Here is a 20696-nt window from a genome sequence, read left to right as displayed (position 1 = left end):
GAGGAAAAAGAGGAAGAGGAAGAAGAACCAGCAGAGGGAAGAGGTGGAAGAAGGAGGAAGAGGAGGAAAAACCGACAGTGGAGTGAAAAGAGCCAGTGGAGAGAAGAGGAGGAAGAAGAGGAGGAGGAGGGAGGAAATGGCAAGGGGGAAAGGCACAGGAGGAAGAGGAGAAGAAGGAACAGCAGGCGAAGGGAGGAGAAAGAGAGAGCAGTGAGAGTGGCAAGGCAGGCTGTGGGTGGCCAGGGAGGCATGGCCGCACCACCATTGAGAACAATGGGACTTGAGCATCCATGGATTTCCATATCCACAAGTGGATCCAGAATGGATCCCCTGCAGATACCAAAGGCTGACTGTATTTATTGAAAAATTGGGAACTACTGTGCTGTAGTGGTTTGAGTGTTGGACTAGGACTCTGAAGATAAAGGTTTGAATTCCCACTTGGCCATGAAGACCCATTGGATGACCCAGGGCAAGTCAAACTCAGCCTCAGAGGAAGGCAATGGCAGACCTCATCTGAACAAATTTTGTACACTGGAAGCTGCACCGGAAAAAAAACATTGTGTGCCCCGGAAGAAATAATGGGGTGGCCATGAGCACGAGCCCCATTACTTCTAATGGGGCTTGAGCATATGCTTTTTCCCCTTAAGCGGGGGGGGGGGGGGCGCGTAAGGGAAGGTCCCACTGTACTAATTTCATTCCCCAAAGCATTCCATTGATTTAGCCTATCTTCAAGGGTTAGGTTGGTGGTGACCAAAGAAAAGGGAAAGTTACCTCACTAGGTAACTATTGGCCAGTCTCCAATCTCCCCATTCTAAGTAAATTCCTAAAACAATTCCAGGTTTCCTTGAATGAAAGAGATCCATTCCAATCTGGGTTCAGCCCCTGGCCGCCTTAGTGGATGACTTTGGGTGGTGCTGAGAGGCTGTGATTCAGCCTTTTTGGTCATTACCCAGTGGGGTTCTACAGGAGCCAATGCTATCCCCTGTGTTTTTTAATATCTACATGAAGCCACTGGGAATCTAGAACTTTAGGGATTGGTGCCAGATCTGTCTCTCTTTTACAACAAATAAATAATAAATACACTGTTTTTGAAGCATATTTTGGTTATTGATGTTTCTAATTTCTTTGGTCAAGGAGTAAAAATAATGAAGGGCATAGTAACAGTATTAAAACACAAGCATATACAAACAAAGAATAAGAGCAGAGCAGAACTGGGGATCAATCATCATCCTGCAACAAATCTGTAGGAACATATGATAGAGCTTTCTAACATTAGTACCTAAAAGAGAGGAGACAAAATGCAGTGGTCATGCCTGTGCACATGTCACTGGGCTTCAGATGTCTTGTATTTATATGGCAAGCTGTACAGACAGTAATTTAAAAAAAAAGCATTCCATTGGTCACACTATCTGAGGCTAGGTGTACTTCCTAGACACTATCCCTACTGTAAAGGAAGGGTCTTGCAGAGGGAAACTGATTTACATACCCATTAGCATCAATGAAATCTTTTCCACTTGTTGGGCTTGCACCCAAGGCTTGATTACTCTCCAAACTCTGCACATGTTGCATGTCGTTCAGGGTGCAAAATGATGCTACCCTTTGATCTGAAAAGGCAAATATATAAAGAAACATCTAAAATAAGCTGATTTACAAAATATACTTTCAACATACAAAATGTATCTGGATGCACAGTCAAATAAGAAAGTATCTGCATCATATAACATCCCATCCCCGGTCATCTGGATTTCTATTATAGACTGTACAGCCTCAGTTTAATCAGGGAAAAAATATTTTCATGGTTTGCTTCTAATTTAGTTTTGTCTAAATATACAGAATAACTGAGACTGTGACCAGCTTTGAGCAAATTAATAGGAAAGGCAAGCATCTCATACAGGAAAAAATGCATAATTCCATAAAAAGCTATGGAATCCATTATAGCAGAGAGCATGTGCTGTGCTACTTTACTCCAATAAAATAAAATGTTTACCTGTAGGTCTTGAAGCCCAAAACCTTAGTGCTAGCATTATGACCTTTATCATGGGTTTATTAATTTTGACATAGAAAGTAAATTGCTTAGTCTTTCAAGTACTTCTTTCCCCTAATATTCACAGAATACATGCTCGACGTATTTGGGAACTTACTTTCTTCACTGAAGGACATGCAGTGTGGCATACAAAAATATATTTAGTGTTTAAAGACAGCATATGCCACACACAAATTGATATATAAAGCATGAGTAAACCACACTTTGAGCTTTTTCCATGCAAAAGATTTATGCTAGAACAATAGGAATAATTCTTTTATCTGTAGACTGAGCTCAGACTTCAATATAGTCCACAATTTTTTTTACTGGTCCTGGACATAACATGCCTGTCATTTCATAAAGGCCCAAAACTTGCATATAACCATGCAACCGTGCAAACATATAAAAGCATAACGATATATTCAAAAAATTAAGATTCAACTGTTAACCCCAAATCATCACCTAGAAACGCAGTGTGATGACAGACTGGCCCAAGTTCTTCGTCAGAGTCAAAATCTGAAATAAGATTTAGAATGTTCCTATAAACAACACAATCCACCAAACTAACTTGGAATACTGTATTTGTTACCCATCTGAGAAACAAAGTTTGTAGAATATTACTTAACATCAAATAATATTAATTCTTATGGTGAGGTCTTTTAAAAAATTTTTCATGAATCCACCATATTAAATTTATCAATGAAATATATTGTTCATTAAAAGATAATGAAAAAAAAATCAAACATCAGTTAAAACAGCTGCAAAATGAGCAAATTAAGATATGGCATTGGAAAAGCTGCTCCATCATTCTCAGGTGTTGACGATTATTTTAATCAATGTAAACTTATTTTCTGTCAAATTTCCAAGCTGTAACAGGAAGAACAATCTCTTGCTAAATAAATCGTTACTTCTACTTTGGGACCAATTTGCTTTTGAACAGCAGTTAAGGCAAGGCTGTTAAGGCAAGAGAATGATTTCACACTTCAGTAACATACAGTCATGATGACAATACAACAGAATGAAGAATTTCAAAAAGTGGGTTTACTGTATCTAAAAGACAAAGTAGCCACAGTATAGAAAAATGCCATGCTATGTATTAAAGGATAAGGGAGCAGAAGTAAAACTACCAAATGACACCTAGTCACCATTTCTATCTTTAGATTTAAATTTTTATTTACACATAATAAGTAAATAGAGTAACATTTTGCTATTTTTTTACTTGTTCACAATCAGGAAGATACAGGAGCTACTAGTTGGTAAAACCAAGTTTATCTAAAAAAGAGGCTAAGGCTACAATCCTTCCAAATCTTGGAAGGACCAGCTTTCCCCTTTGAGGTCAAAGACAGCAGAAACTGTGGAAAAACTCCAGTCTTCAATCTGCCCTCCTGCTATCACAGATCATTCAGTAGCTCTTGTCTCCCTCATTCTGGAGCTCGGATGGAAGGGGGGGGATTATGTGGCTCTGGGCATGGAAGGGGCAGAGTATCCCCTGACATTATCTGAAGTATACTCAAGATAATAGATGAACTATCCAAACTCTCCCAGCCTTCTGGAATGCCCTCAACATGGAGAAAGATTTTTGTCTCTATCTGTTATCCCTCCACTGCTCACAACAGAAAGGAGTGGCAAATACCACTCCTCTCTTCCTTCTCTCCTGCCATGCCAGCAGAAACCTCTCAAAGCTTTATCACTTGGAGCACTCTGACCCTGGAGATCTCCAACACAACAAAAGGGTTGACCTGCAATTTTATTATTCCCTGTAATTCCATTTTTCATTATTATCAAAATGAGCAAGTATCCATTTTGATGTACTTATTGATGTTCTAAAACAATCTAGTAGTGAATTAAAACAACTATTGTAGTTTGATGTCAAGAAGCATAGTAAAATGCAATACTAAGATATGCTTGATTGTGACATGACATTATGTCATGTACTGGAGACTGGATATAAAACAATGTTCTATTCCTAATGAATGTTTCCATTTATTTTATTTATTCATGGATTTTCAGAAAGGCTGACATGATAAATTGCTGTAGACATCTGAATACTAGGTAGAAAATGTAAAGGATTATATGTGAAGGTACCATTTTATTGATTGATTTATATTCGGCCTTTCTCCACACAGAATCCAAGGCAGTCAAACTTTTAATGATTTGTTAAAGAAGAACAACATGATAAGTGTATAGGATATATGTGGTGGTATCACGAGGTGGAAACAATAATGCTATGGAAGACAGCAATAAAGACAAAGAAAAGAAGAGAAAAGGACGAAAGAGATAGTTTAGATATGCTACAACAGCATTTTAAATACTTTTCTGAAAGGATGCAATAGAAGTGTTTTTAAACATTAAAGACATCTGTTTTTCTATTGCATCTTCGGCCCAGTAGCTTTCAGTTTTCAGTAAGATCTTCAATTAGACGAACAAAATATAAAGAGAGAGAACGCAAACAATCCTCATCCGTCTAATTAGTCTGTTTCAAGTGATGGACTACAGGAAAACTCACAATGATAACTGTTTAAAAGCACTGAACGTAAAGTACCCCTATCCTGCTTGTGGGCTTTCCGCAGGCATTTTGTTGGCAAATGTGAGAACTAGGATGCTGTGTTAGACATTCCTTTATCCATCAACTCATATGTTTCTAGAATGGCCACAATGTACACATTATCTTGCCCACTATGTCCTAAAAATGTCAGATACACTGGACAAGAATGAGAATTTGTAGCTTGTAGTCTAATTTCCTGAAGACCTGAACACTAGCTGCTACACAAAATGAAATACTGCAGCTGATAGTGTGACTGAGATTTTTCTCATGTAATGGCTTATTCAGCAAAAAAGAAAAGTTACTATAGATGACTATGCAAAGGCAATATAGATCCAAAATTCTTTCTTGTAATCCATTAAAACAAAATAAAATTAATATTTAAGTATTATATTTTGGATGTGAATATAGAACTGGCCCAGACTGACCACATTATGTGTTATGGGCGCGAGACTTGGGGGCTCTGATCCCTCCTCCCAAAATTTTATATGTGTAAAATTTACACGTGTATTTAAATATTTAATTTATTTAAGTAAAACTGTTCTAATTTAAATGCGGTTCCTTATAAAATGTTAAAATGTGAATATATATGAATATGCAAAGGAAAATACACACACTAACCCAGGGGTAGGCAACCTGCGGCCCGCGGGCCGGATGTGGCCCGGCAAGGCCTTGGGACCGGCCCCAGCCCGGTCCTGGCATCGATTGCCGCTGGGGCCTTTGGCCTCTCGCGCACAGGGGCAAGGAGGGGAATTGTCTATAGACGCCTCAGAAACATGCAGTTATATTAACATTTTTTAAAAAAATGTCCTACATTTGTCCCGGTTTATTTATTTATTTAAATTTTTAAAAAACTATTTAATTATTTATTTTTTGGCTTCGGCCCCCCAGATGTCTGAGGGACAGCAACCCGGCCCCCAGCTCAAAAAGGTTGCCTACCCCTGCACTAACCAAACAAAATATACTATCTTCAAGAAACGGTACAGGAGCTGAATTAAAGAGGATCTTGATAATGTGCATAAATTATTTTCCCAATGATTTCCTCTGGATTACAACCTATATTCTTAATTTGTTAAGATGATAATCATCTGAACAACAGCAGTGAATACAGTGGTACCCCGGGTTACGAAATTAATTCGTTCCGCCGCCGCTTTCGTAACCCGGAATACTTCGCAAGCCGAAAAACCCATAGGCGCTAATGGGGAAAAGCCGCGATTTCGTGTGAAATAGCGCCGAAAAGCACCAAAATTTTCTTCGTAACCCGAAATAATCTTCGTAACCCGGAACAGTTATTTCCTATGGGATTTTTTCGTATCCCGGAAATTTCGTAACGTGGGTATTTCGTATCCCGGGGTACCACTGTAGTTAATATTTCAATATTTCAGAAGGTAAGAGATTTAGGAACAGACAAAAGAAAGCATATGTACATAAACATCAAAGGTTCAAATACAATTTTTGAAAATTAGTTTCAAATTTATCACCTTTTGATATAAAATTGTAGAAAACTGAGGAGCTATTTATCACATCAAGCATTCTTGGGATATTTATAATATGAACAAATGATTATTTTTTGGTTAAAAAACTGTTCTATGAAAACTCACTAATGAAAATGAGCTTTTAATTCAGGACTCAGCGATCAACCCTTTGCTATAGTATTTCTTATACTCCATACTCTAATCTTAGCCCATTACATCCACCCCCAACATCAATCTTATATTGCACAAATAAAACGATTTTGACTGAACTTATTAAAGGGAAATAATTGACTTGGAAGAAAGAAAACAAATCAGTCATGAACAAATATACCAAACTGTCAGTAATATGATGCATTGGGTTGTTACATTTCTAGTATTGATTAGACTACTTGTGTTTTAATTTGGTATTTAATACTGCAGTTGTTAAATAGACATTACCTTCAAAGGCTTGTGCAGCATCAACCAAATGAGACCAGTCTAATCCTGTTGCAGTATCTGGAAGTGGCATCAAGCCAGGATCATTGAATCTTGATTTGTCAGACAAAGATCCATCTGAGAACCACAGCTCATCTGAGTGACAAATAAAATACATTGCCTTTAGGATATTACCCTACTATGTGAGAAAATGAGTAAAATTTAAAACTGTGTGACACAAATGGATAACCAGTCCAGAGTTATGCATACACAGCAATGAACAATACTTATACTGTTGTTTGTACCTAACTGCTCAACTGGTGGTTACCACTAATACAGTGGTCCCTTGCCTTATGTGGGGATCCGTTCCGGACCCTGCCGCGTAAGGCAAGTTCTACCTATGCTTGAGTCCCACTAAGAATAATGGGGCTTGTGCACGTGGCGGCGCGAGTGCTGCAGTCACGCGCACCACTCATTAAATGTTTAAATGCCTACCAATGTAAAGGGAAGGGGAAACACAATATTTGAACCATATTATGAAACCAGAAGCTCAGGTGGTTAAATTCCTGTACTGCAGCCACTCACTCACAAACCAGAAGATTATGAGTTCAATACCAGCCAGGGACTCAGGGTGGACTCAGCCTGGCATCTTTCTGAGGTTGCTAAAACGAGTACCCAGCTTGTTGGGGGCAATTAGCTTACACTTTGTAAACCACTTAGGGAGTGCTTAAATACACTGATAAGCGGTATGGAAATGTACTTGCTATTGCTATAAATATCTAAGCCCTAAGGCATAGTTTGGTGTATGAAAAAAACAAAACTTAAAAATTCAGAATGGCTGTCAATCACTACATCTCAATGTAAGCGAAAATGTAGACATCATTTTAGGCTTGCCCTTGTGGAAATAGCAATGGCAATTGCCTTAGAGGAGAGCCGCCTTGACGCAGTAGTTTGAGTACTGGACTACCAGTCTGAGGACCAGGCTTCAATTCCCAGTTTGGCCATAAAACCCAGAGTGACCTTGGGCAAGTCACGTGCTCTCAGCCTCAAGGGAGGGCAATGGTAAACCTCCTCTAAAGAAATCTTGCCAAGAAAACGCCATGATAGGTTCTCCTTAGGGCCACGAAAAGTCACAACAACAATTCCCTTAGAACAACCCTTTACAACTTTGTTGTTTAGTAACTGCTATAAATGTTAATTATTTCTGTTGAAGATATACAAGACATTCTTTACTTCCCTATATATGTACTATCTGAAGTGCTTTTAATAGTGATTTCAGAATGCAGGATGGATTACATGAGTTAAATTCCTATGCTAGCATTATATGATCTCGGATTTGTTATTAATATTGAAATTAGCTTGCCCAAAAGATAGTGAGTACTATAAATGTCAACTTACATACACCCTTTATCTAAAGAATTTGAATGTGGCAAAGAATTGTAGCTCAGTGGAACAATGCACACTTGGCATGCAAAAACACATAAGTTTAACCTCTGGCATTTGCCAGAGGGTTTCTAAAGATTCACCCAAAACCACAAACAGCTGCTGTAGTGTAGACAGTACTGAGCTGGATCAACCAGTGATTCAACGTGGTACAATTCAGCTTCCTAGGTTTCATTTATGAGATAGTCTTCCAATTGTAAATTTAATTTCAGATCAGAGAGATTTTAACACAAACACACTTACGTCGTAAGTTTCCAACACCACCAGTTAAGCTTGTTCTGGAAGGTAAAGTGCTGTGATATGGTGGCGTAGTGCTGAATAAAATATCATTTGGCAAAGCTTGCTCTAACATTGAACTTCGTGAGCTGGCATATGAAGATCCTCTTCTATTGCTACATATGCTCTCATCAGAAAGAGTGCGATACAGTGTCCTCCGTGGAGATAGGTTTCCATAAAATGAAAACTAAATATTGTAGAAAAAGAAATTAATGCACTGATACATTTATCATAGTGAAGATGATTATAATGAAGAGTCTATGCAGCTAAGGCTTATCATGCTATAGTAGACTGACACTAGTTTTGTATCTTTGCACTAGAAACAGTAATTCAGCAGTAGCAACTGGGTGTACTATCATTTTAGTGATGTTAGTAGTCATTGCATTTCTCTTCTGGTATTCATGGATGCAACTTAATAAATTATTAGAAACAGAAAAAAGTAATATTAAATCCAGAGATTTAGCTTTCTGATGATGACATTTATAAGAATTTTCAAAACTAATGATATGTTGTCTAATTTTAATTTCTAGAAGATTATTTTTTATTATCCAGCCAAAGTACCAGTAGTAAAGGAAGTGCAATTTAAGACAAACTGATAATGTGAATTGAACCTATGTAGCTTTCTATCAGAACTTTGTTTTTAAACATATTGTGTTTCTGTGGCAGATAAAAGAGCTTGTTTTGTAAAAGGGCCCTTCTGTAAGGAAGATGATTTTCACCATTCCTCCTTTGCTTGCAGCCTCTTTTCTCTGCCCAACCTTGTTTCAGAGAAACTTTGTTCCAGAGGACCCTAGTCTTCTAAAACAGATTCTCATGGGACAAAGGAGAAAGTGGCAAAAGTCTTATCCTGCCTCACAAGAGCTTCCACTCAAGAGAACTCAGGATCTAGGTCAATGCACTCTCAAGCTCGCTTCAGTTGTTATTTAGGCCCCATTCATACTGGGGTAAAAGACATGGAGGGAACTGGGATGATCCGGATGCCCCTCCCTCGAATCGCTCCGTTAGCAAGTGCCCACTACAAATTGAAATCGAATGCATTTTGACAGAAATCGAATGCATTCTGTAGATTGGCCGCTGCCAATCAAGCTATCATCATGGTGATGTTTGCAGGGCATCGGGGGAAGTGTCCTCCCTTTTTAAAGAGCCAGGCACAGGGGTTTCAGCGGCTGAAGCAGGGAGAGAGATGCCTCTCTCTCTCTCTCTCTTTTTATAAACCTGTGGGCTTTTGGGTCAGATCTGCCCCTGTCCCAGGCAGAGGATGGGATTGGCATGTTTTTGTTTTTTTTGTTTTTTGTTTTTTTTTTTTTTTTGGCTTTTAAAAGCAACATTAGTTTTCCCTTTGCTTCCCTTGCTGTATCTGCTCAAGAAGACAAATCATTCGCATATTTGCTCAAAAAAAATTGGTAAAAATGTAACATTGATTTCTTTCTTTCTTCCTTTCTATTTTTTTTGCAAACATTTTGTGTTTAAAAATGTTTCCAACACATTGGTGAATGTTACTATTATAACACATCATTACTAAAGAACAATGCCATTTCACTAGAATTGTCTAAATAGAAGATTAATTGAATAGTGATGAGTCATAAATTAACTATATTTGTATCCAGCACTCCCTCTACTTCACTTCCTCCTATCAGTGAGAATTTCTGCACTATATTTGAAACCTCAGAAACAAGTATACATGGACTGATTATCAGTTCTGTATTGGCTGAATATGTGTAAAAGCAAAATGTCTATTCTCCCCCAAATCTTGGAATACAGTGGGCCCTTGGTATCCACTAGGTTTTGGTTCTGGGACCCCGCCATGGATAACAAAATCGGTGGATGCTCAAGTCCCATTAAATACAATGCCTCAGTAAAATGGTGTCCCTTGTATAAAATAGCAAAATGAAGACTATCTTTTAGGAATTTATACATTTTTAAAGATATTTTCAAACCATGGATGCTTGAGTCCGTGGATAATAGTAATAGTAATAAAAATTTATTTGGTCATTGACCAGTATAAAACAAATCACACAAGCAACATATCAATATAACAATAACAAATTAAAATATAAACTGATAGTAGACTGTACATGTACAGTATCAAACAGTTATTTCTACATGGTAATAAAATGACCATTTGACAGTTGAGGGCGCAGTTTACAAACAATATAACAGAATTTAGCCACCTTAAGGGATACTGTAGGATCATTGTTGTCCAATAGGAGGCGTAAATAAAAGGAGTCAGGTTTGCCTGGGAATTTACACAGTAGTGGGCTAATCAGTTGGTGACGAATGTCTCTATAGAATTGACAATAAAGGAAAACATGCTCATTGGTTTCAACAGTGCCGGAGCCACATGGGCAAAAACGGATTTCAAAAGATGTTTTTTTAAATCTACCTTCCAACAGGGCTGTGGGCAACACATTGAAACGTGCCAGAGTTAGAGCCCTTCTGAACTTCAGGAGGGTAACATGGAACAGATATGGAGCTGGGGAGGGGACCAAAACTTGAGCACTGAACATGACATATTTTGAAAGGGAAGTTGAGTCCATATATCTTTCTGCTTCTAGGATTTTTTTTTTTTAATAGTAGATTTGGCTCTATCAGTGTCAAGCTTTAAAATTTCATCTTTATTGAGACCAAGCTCATTTAATTTCTTAAGGAGGGAAATTTCCCAAGAGGATTTAAAGAAATCCAGGAAAATTAAATTTGTCAGACCTCCAGAAGTTTTATGCAATTTTTGCCAATAGGTGAGTATACTAATCCACAGACCAGATTCTATTTTAATAGTCCCAGCCTCCCTTCTGAGAACTGCGTTCGGAACACAAAGGGCAACCTGAAAGATTCTCCTAAGGAACTTAGTTTGCACACGTTCAATTACATTTATGTTACTATATGGTCCCAATTGGGCTCCGTATAGCAATTGAGAGCGAACCTTGGCATTAAACAGTTTAATTGCTGCTGGAATGAACTGAGCACCTTTGGTGAAAAAAAAAATCTTAAAATAGCCGTTATAGTTCTTTGGGCATTCCTAATGACAAGTTCTGAGTGGGCTGTTCTCCTACCAGAGGTATGAAATACAATCCCGAGATATTTGAAAGTCTTAACCTGCTCTATATGTTGTCTATCAAGTCTCCATTGTCTCAATTTGGGGCGGTGAGCAAAAGTAAGAATCTTAGTCTTAGAGGAGTTAATTGTTAATTTCTCCTCTTTACAAAACAAAGCAAGAGAATTTAGGGCTCTTTTAAGTCCGATAGGGGATAATGAGAGGATAACGACATCATCCGCATAGAGCAATGAGTTGATATGCTTATTAGCCAGCTTTGGAGGATGAAAAGAAAGATTGTTCAAGGCAGAAACAAGGGAATTAATATAAAAATTAAATAAAGTGGGGGGCTAGGACACATCCTTGCCTTACACCCGTCTTGACAGGAATAGCCTTAGAAACATGACCTTGGAGACTGCATCTGACCTTAATGTTAGAATTCTCATGGATCTTAATAAGAAGCAAGAGGAGTCATTTATCTATATTAGTGCACGATAGTTTCTCCCACAATCTAGATCTATTAACTGAATCAAAGGCGGACTTAAAATCTATAAATGCCGCATATAATGGTTGACCATAATGGAGGTATTTTTCAACAAGATATTGCAATATCATTGCATGGTCAATAGTAGATCGTCCAGGCCTAAAGCCTGCCTGTTCAGCCAACAAAATATCTTTGGACTCGAGCCAATCTAAAAACTTATTTAAAAGGTGTTTTGTGTACAATTTACTCACCAAACTCAAGAGACTAATCGGTCGAAAATTAGAGGGATCGGATCTGTTGCCTTTTTTATATATCAGGATTATGTTGGCCAAGCCCCAGTCTTTTGGAATGGAAGCAGATCTATCAATGGCCGTAAATAATTTAGAGAGGACCGGAACCCACCAGTCAAGATTATTTTTAAGTACTTCACCAGTTATAAAGTCTGCACCTGGGGCGCGAGCTGGTTTGAGTTGAGTGATAAGACTCTTTATCTCTGAGTGCGAAACTGGAGGCCAAAGGGGAAGAGAAGAAACTTCTATCATAAGATCAGCTGCTAATGAGTTTGGAGTATTTTCAACACAATCATAAAGACTGAGGAAGTGACTTTCCCATATGTGGGCTGGGATCTGGGCTGTATAATTGTGTGAGTTCTTAATAAATGAAGGAGCAACCTCTTTCCAAAATAAGGTGGGGTTATTTGCACTAGCTGACATAATTAGTTTGTTCCAAGAGTCTATCATGGCACCCTTTTTCTTTTCTCTGACTAAAAGCTTGTATCTTTTCTTCTGTTCCAAAAGTTCAGATACAGAAAATTGTGTTGGATTTAATTTATGTTGTTTGAAAAGATATTTAAGGTGTGCCCATAATTCTTTGCATTCTAAGTCAAACCAATTCTGATGGCGTATTGGTTTATTTCTAGCAGAATTACTTTTGGAAACTGTTAATAGTGGTTGAAGAGAACTAATTAAAGTATTATAATTAGACAGTATTTCAGAGTCCAAGTTAGCATCCGCTATTGTGAAAGAAAGCCGCTTGATTGATTGACTAGAAAGAAACTTAGTGAGGGTATCAGACAGTTGAGGGGACCATTTAACTCGGGTTAAACTGATATCGTTAGTGAAAATTGAGATCTTATCAAGAGGCAGGGTAAAATTGTCATAAAATTTTAAGCACAGGAGGGCTGGAAAATGGTCGCTGTCAGGTCTGCTAACAATAGAAAACTTAGAAATGTGGGATATTAAATTTAGAGAGACCCCTACATAACCAAGAACCGATGGTCTGGCACCGACCCAATGGGTAAATTCAGCTGGGTGGTCATCCTTAAAACTACCATTCATGATAATCAGATTTAGTTCATTGAAGGTGCGAGCTAAACAAAGACCCTTGAAATCACAAAACATATCTTTAGATTTACGACACATTGTCGAGGGAATAACTGAAGGGGAAGGTGGTTGGCAATTGTATTTTGCGTACAGAGACACATCATCAGCACCAATTCTAGCATTGAAATCCCCTGCAACAATGAGGTTAGCTGTTGGAGCTTCAAACATCAAATCTTTAACAAAAGAATTAAGCTTGTTCCATACACTTTCTATCTTAGCACGGCCTTGAAGTGGGGGAATATAGATATTAATCAAATATAGTAAGTTGTTTTTAAACTTCAAAAGAACAGCTAGAGCATACTGCTCCAGTACAGAAACCTTAGTTATTTGAACCTTAAGTGCCAAGGATATCAGTACCCCTAAACCACCACATAATCTCCCACTACCTTTGCCAGGAATGGCATTTAAACCCATGAATTTATAACTCTCTATAGATATATCTTCAGCAAGCCACGTTTCCTGTAGAAGAATAATATTGTGTCCATTGACAAAAGGCAAAAAGGTAGGGTCGCTGCATCTGGGCTTCCAACCAGCTACGTTCCATGAAATAATAGACAGAAGGGACAAGTCAATTGAATGTCAATTATCTGAGATTATCACAGACTGTTCCAGGGGTAAGGAGGCTTGCGATTCATTGACAATTATATTTCCACTAGGTGTAGTACCCTTCTCTGAAACTAGGTTGATTAGACTATCCAATAAATTCTGGTTAATTGTCATTGCTGCAGAGGAATTTGATTTAAGACATCTCCTTTTTCTTAATCTTGGGAGATTGTGGATACTTGGTGGACTTAGAAGGATTGAGGACTATTGATTGTAAGGACTCACTATGGTAATCAAACATATGATTAGAAGAAGTTTCAGTCAATGGAATGAGGGGATCTGTTAGGTGGTCCACTGGGCGTTTTGGAGACATGTACATTAGAGGGATCAGATCATCATCATCCTCATCAATGCGCCTTTTAAGTCCATTTTTAGGTTGTAACAGAGGATCAGGTAAGGAGCAGCTAGTGGATAATAAATCCTTAATAGTCATAGTTGCAGTTGTTACTGACATCAGCATAGATTTAACAGCGTCGAGTCTGTTTAGTATTTGCTTTTGTTCCTCACCAGAAAGGGAGCCAAACATCTCAGCCATTTTCCCATCATCTTCAAGTAGACTCTCAGGGATTGGTATTGTCCTCCTGCCATCTTCATTGGAGTTCACTTTCTGGGGAGGAGCTTCACATCTTAAGTTGGACTTAAACAAAGGCTGGATATTGGTATTCCGGAAAACACGTACTGGCGTGATTGAATATTCCTTAAATGAACTCCAATTTTTCAAAATCAGGGAAGGTATTATGGCATTTTTAAACCGCAAAACAATTCTCTTAAAGTTGTTGTGGGAAGGCAGCCAATCAATTCCGAGTAGCTCATTATAATGCAGATGCCGGTGTAAAAGAAGAGAAAGCGAATGTAATATAACGAGCTTATTGTGCCATCTGGCATGGTTGTAGTGGTTGTTGGCCACTAATAGTGCTATATTATTTTGTGATAGCTCTAGCTTATCCCTATTCCTAGCTTTAGCATTGTTTTGTATTTGTTCAGAGTCTTTTTTGTTGAGTAATGCTCCTAAATTTGATGGATGTTTGGGCTTCGTCATAAGGTCTTTTAACCCATCAAGTTTCTGGTCTATGCTTGTTAGTTTGCCAAAAATAGCAATTACCGTTCTTGCAGTAAGTAAACAATTCCTAGCAACTGTGTCCAAATCAGTCATATGGTTAATGCTGGTATCTGTGTCAAGGTTTAGAGCTGGCTCTTCATGCATGGCAAGAAAAGATGTTTCTGTAGTGGACTTATCAGTATCTTTAGAAAGGAATAGCTCCTCCATTGTTAATTGTTTCAGAGTAGTAGCAGCCTCCAATACTTCTGGGTTCATTGTACTTGCAATTGAGTTCTTAGGTTTCTTAGGCCTTTTAAAATTTGAACAAACTTCTTTTTTAGCTAACCTCCTTTTCCGCTTAATGCTATTCTTGGCTACCATATTGTCATTGGATATCCAGGTATCCAACCAACTAAAGCACCTTAACAGAATTCTTATAGTAAGGGAAAGAGCAAAAATACAGGGTAAAATCCCTTATCAGACTATTATTAAAAGAGCACTTAAAACCAGCTACAAAACATAAAAGTAAGAGGGCCTTTTGTAGCCCCAGAGAGCCACAGGTGTCTTGGGAGTCTCCTCTGGAGCAGGTCTGCTACTGGTGTTGCTCGACCTCCTCTGCCACTTGCTCCTCTGAGGCAGGTGTTGAAGCAAGAAGGGAACAAGCACTCACAGGTCTTCAAGCAGCCCAGTCCCACAAGGGGGGGGGGGGAAGAAGAGGCAGGCTTGCTTATATCCTCCCTGAGGCAGGTGGTGAAGCAAGGGAGGAACAAATACTCACAGGTCTTCAAGCAGCCCTAGTCCAACAGAAAAGCAAAAGGCAGGCTTGCTTATATCCTCCCTGAGGCAGGTGGTGAAAGCAAGGGAGGAACAAACACTCACAGGTCTTCAAGCAGCCCTAGTCCAACTGAGTCCGTGGATAAAAAATCAATGGATACAGAAGGCTGACTGTATACTGTGGGCCTTACAGTAATTTTATATATTTATTTGTATTTACTGTTGTTATTTGTCATTAACTACTGTAGGCTTTGACTTATAGCGACCCATGAATGAAATCCTCCAGGAGTCTTAGGCCCGGTACAGACTGGCAAAAACCGATGTCCTGTGGGCAAGGCGAAGGCTGAGCGTCCTCATGCTCACAGCCCTCCCTGTGCTGCCCGGACACCATCTTGGTGCACAGCCGTTCAGATGGCGCACGCCATATCATTTTGGCGCAGTGCTCAAACGATGCTGCACCAAAAGGGCATGATCAAGAAGCAGCTATGGCACCCAGAAGCAGCTATGGCACCACTTCACAGGCACAAAAAGGAGCAGGAAAAACGGCTCCTTTTTGTGCTCTGAGGAGGCCATATTGGTGTCGTGATGTGCGTTTGCCGCTGCACTGATCCAGGGCATCTCGCCGCCCTTTCCTGCCCATTTGTACAGGGCCTTCATCATCAACAGCCCTGTGAAGGTCTTCCAAACTTGGCCATGGTTTCTCTATTCAATTAATCCACCTGTAATGTGGTCTTCCTCTTCTCCTTCTGCCTTTCACTTTTCTAGGCATTATCGTCTTTTCTAATGGTCCATGCAGTAACATGAGCATGTCCGACGTATGATACCCTTAGTTTGCCTTCTAGTGAGAACTGGATCTCCTATTCCAATAAACTATCAGATTGCATATGGACACCATGGGTTTCTGATGTGGCCTACAGGGGATACTGCATTCTTAATTTTCTCCATCCAGTAAGAAGAGTATTGTCTGCAAATGTCTTCCTCTCACTCTGTCAATAGTTATGTCAACGTTTATGTGAATACTATGAATTCAGTAGGTTACTCCAGATGAGATTAGCAATAGGATTTAGGCCCCAATGTTGAAAATTCACTGCATAATGTTCACATGATCACAGAAGCCCAAGATGGGCCAAATATGGGTGAACTGCTGGGGTTCGGTTCTCGCTTCACATACATAATGAGTCCTGGGAAAGAATGAATTTTTCTTTTGCAGAAAGGAACACGCATTAATTTTTAAACAATGCAAGCCATATTTATTTGACACTTAAAGCAAAGCTAATTTTAAATTTTCATCAAGCACAGATTTCTAAATCTTTGATATTAATCTGCCATTGAATTCCCTGCAGTACATAAACATTTAATGGATGTTGTTTGGTAAAAACAAATGCTCATCTAAAAATATTCTCTTTTTTATTCAGATTATTGGAGATGAAGTTTGGGAAAGTTGTAAAGTAATTGGAAACTACATTTTATCTGAATTTAGGAACTGATTAGAAAATGTTGAGCTTTCAGAGGAAACATGCTAAATCTTAGTAGTTTTCATAGCCATATAGGGGAGAAACTTGTTATCTGAATTACTCCTTCTATTCCCTTTTTATTGTTCTTTTTAGAACTAATCTGAATAAAGCTGAATGATAGTAGTGACAGTTACAGAGACAAAAAAAGGAGCTAACCTTTCTTCTGCCTTCTTCCACAGAGATGCTGTCTGGCATCATCAGCTTCAGAAACTCTTCTTTTGACAAGACTCGCTGGCTTTCAGAAACTGTACTCCTTACAGAGGCCTGAAGCCGACTTGAAGATAGGCCATCACCATCATTATACAGTCTGCAAAAATGATTATTGGGCAGTTTGTTTACAGATCACTAACATCTTTTCAATTTTTTGCTCTATTTATCATGCCTTTAAAAAAATATATTTTTAATATTAAAATTATTTCTTTGCACAGTTCTTTCTAATACATTTTCACTAATTTCCTAAAGGTATCTAAAATGCTGTTTTTTAAAAAAGAATTATTAAAAAAATATTCATCAACTTTAACTTAAAGATTTCCATAAATAAAATAAGAGGCAGAAAAAAAATTAAAAGTCTATTAATAACAAAATGGTAATGATAAAAATTGATACCAAAATCCTATTAACTATAGCAATGGTATCCAACAGATCAGTCCTTAACAGCTCAAACAGCAAAACATTTTTATAAAGTTGAGACACAATCCAACATTGTGCAAATAGACTTCTACTGGTCAACAGGATTTTCCACATCTCTCTTCTCTCTTTTTAGTATGTATGTGTATGTGCCTTCAAGTCGCCTGTCATAGCAAACACATGAATTCCATAGGTTTTTCTCTTAGGCAAGGAATACTCAGAGATGGTCTGCCAGTTCCTTCCTTTGATATACAGTGTGCCCACTCCATATGTGGGCGCACCATATGCGGCTTCCTGTTTACACAGATGCCCCATCACCATTAAATGAATGACGTGTGCACCCCATGCCACCGCGAGCCCAAGCCCGAGCCCCATTCTATTGAATGGGATTCGAGCTTACCCGAGATTTGCCTTACATGGGGGGGGGGGTTCCGGAACAGATCCCCCGTGTAAGGCTAGGTTCCACTGTATAGTTTACAACACTTGGTATTCATTCACAGTAAAAGTGGCTAAACAAACCATGGAGATGACTCATAACCACTTTATTAATAGAACATATGTCATGTTCTTGATTTTCCTAAACATCTTTTCTCAATCCGATGCTTCTCAGAAATGTTGACCTGCAATTCACACTAGAACCTGCCAGCAAGTCCAATAGTCATTGATGATAGCAGCTGGGGTAAAAAATATATATGAAAGGCACTAGACTGGGAAAACCAGCTTTACCCATTGTTGGACAGACAAAAGAATTTCTATTACCTTTGGCATGGCTTCTTTACAACAATGCTATTTCTTTGCTTACAGCCTCTTTAATCATGAGTTGTAAACGGTAACTGCAATAATGCTCTTCAGAAGATGCAATACTGCAAGATAGTGTTGATTCAGTGAAGCTACTTGTGAAGAATTAGGCATGCTCATCAGAAGCATTTTTAAATTAGCTATGAAGGAAGGCTGCATCTCTAGGATTGTGGGGGATTCTATTGTTACGCTGCAGAAGCTCCATCTGCCTGATCATTCCACTAGGTGCTTTTGCCTATATCTGCTTCACCCCTGCTTTGAAACCTCTGTTCCCAATAGGTCAGTTTGAAGTCATGGTCAAAGTTTTATCTGAACAGAACTCTGAATTCCTGGTTCTGACTGACAGAGTAACTCAGGTTTTTAAATACTGTTGCTTAACTTGGTTTGTGTGTGTGTGTGTTTTAAGTACCTCCTTCTCTACCATCCTTTCTACTCCTTTTTCTACAGCAGGGGTAGCACTACCATGCCCTCTGACTCACTCTCACTCAAAGTAACAGAATTCATTTTAATACTTCATCCTCTTTAATTTCAGAGATTCGCTGGGTAGCAGTCACTTGATTTGGTGCAATCTTATTATTTTCTAGACATATGATCTGCTGGGTAGTAGTCAGTGAGTTAGACTCAATTACTGGATCTGGTGCAGTTTTTTTCTTTGAATGCAAAACTGCATCCCTTTTGTCCACCTCATCAACTATAGCCCTTCTCTTTGTATGATTTCCCTGCATTTTGTAATGTTTTAAATTTTTCTGAATTTAATGTGTGTGAATGAAGGGAAAAAACACATCTAGCTGACAAGGTAGAAAAAAAAAAGTAATAGAGAAGGGAAGGGAGTAATGGATGAAGAGAAAAAGAATCTGGGACTCCTGCTTAGTCAGCTGACGCATGAGGAATAACCCAAGATGGTGTGGGGTGCTCTTCCTTTGCCATCCAGAGATTGTCTTTGTTTCCCAGTCCAAAGCCTGAATTCTTCCATTAAAAAACAATTAATAAAAGTGGCTAGTATTTCAAAGTACACAGTATTATAGTAGAACCCCCATCTGTGAGGGGTTTAGTTCTCCTGCCATGGATGGGAAAAAACATGCACTACCAATCAAACTACAATATACAATATACTTATTTTCACCTTCTGTTTCTTAATGAATTCTTTGTTTTAATTTTTTTATTTCGATAAACAATATAACAATAGACAAACATATAACAAGAAACAATGAACAAAAAACAAATAACACAATTCCACATTGACAAAACATGTTAGACATAAAATACCTTTCCTTTGATATCATTTACTTCTCATAACCTTCTCCCCTTAATTTATGTCTGTACATCCTTTGGATCAAGTTCTCTTTCTTCAAACTTATTTTATATCTCCTTTCTTCCTCTAATATCCTTCTAATATCACCCTTATAGGTTTGCTCTTTCTTACCCCATCCTTCCTTAATTTCCTATTCTCTTCTCTTTTTCACCTTTCAATCTTGTTCTTACTACCTACTCTTACCTTCTTTCACTTTCTAAATTCCTCTATCTTCAGCTTCTAAACTTGACCCAAAGGTTGCCCTTTTTTCAATACCCTTTTTTAATACACATAAAACATACCAACATCAGTTTCATCACACAAATTTTAATGAGTTCTTTGTTGTAAAAAACAAAACAGAGGAAATAGTGGAAAATACAGGAAGATTAGAAGTGCAAAATATCATCTGGACATCCCATAATAATTCTATGCATGCAGTATAATGACTGAATGACAAAGGCCTTGTTTGGAAGTACCCATAAATAGAAAGGAGTCTAGATATAGCCAGATTTCTCTCGAGCTTGCCTGCATCTTCCAAGCCCCTGGAATTCAACATCACCCAGCTTGCCTTTTCTTTTCTGTGCCCCCCCCCCAGCACAAAATATGAACACACACTCTCTTACTCTTGGCATTCAGAAGTTTCAGATTCTTCAGGTGTTGGGCTACCTTCTGATTTTTTCCAGCCAATGACATATCTGCTTATTGCTCCTTGACGAGGGTAGCATTTTGCTATAGATCCAGGGATCTGTTGACCACAGTTTTGAGATACTATGTACACTTTGGAGGTATCTAATGATCCACTGTTCTTAGGACCATGTGCTGAAGGACTTCCCGAATGATGTGACCCACTAGAAGAAGGGAGACAATATGAAGCGCACTATGTGAGGAAATCTGAGACAGAAAAAAAATTCAACTCCCTTAAGAATCAGAACTAACATTTTCTTAAGATCAGTAAAATTTAATTCTTCATCACAAAGGGC

The 20696-nt window shown here is 38.5% G+C and overlaps 1 protein-coding gene across 9 annotated transcripts in view; it reads right to left on the bottom strand.

The window, feature by feature from the left end:
- SIPA1L2 (signal induced proliferation associated 1 like 2) overlaps nt 1-20696 on the bottom strand; it is a 125355-nt gene that overhangs the window by 4493 nt on the left and 100166 nt on the right. For 6 of the 9 annotated variants that reach the window (XM_042449893.1, XM_042449838.1, XM_042449856.1 and 3 more), the window contains 6 exons: nt 20340-20564; nt 17157-17307; nt 8141-8360; nt 6479-6610; nt 2486-2539; nt 1487-1604 (listed from right to left, as the gene is read on the bottom strand). In XM_042449893.1, coding sequence (XP_042305827.1) covers nt 1487-1604; nt 2486-2539; nt 6479-6610; nt 8141-8360; nt 17157-17307; nt 20340-20564 — 900 coding nt within the window. The remainder of the gene's footprint in view (nt 1-1486; nt 1605-2485; nt 2540-6478; nt 6611-8140; nt 8361-17156; nt 17308-20339; nt 20565-20696) is intronic. The other 3 variants (XM_042449901.1, XM_042449866.1, XM_042449908.1) reach the window with 1 other exon arrangement.

This window comes from Sceloporus undulatus, chromosome 1, assembly GCF_019175285.1.
Source record: "Sceloporus undulatus isolate JIND9_A2432 ecotype Alabama chromosome 1, SceUnd_v1.1, whole genome shotgun sequence".
Taxonomy (NCBI): Eukaryota; Metazoa; Chordata; class Lepidosauria; order Squamata; family Phrynosomatidae; genus Sceloporus; species Sceloporus undulatus.
Note: the sequence above shows the minus strand (reverse complement) of the source record. Positions and strands in the feature narration are given on the sequence as shown.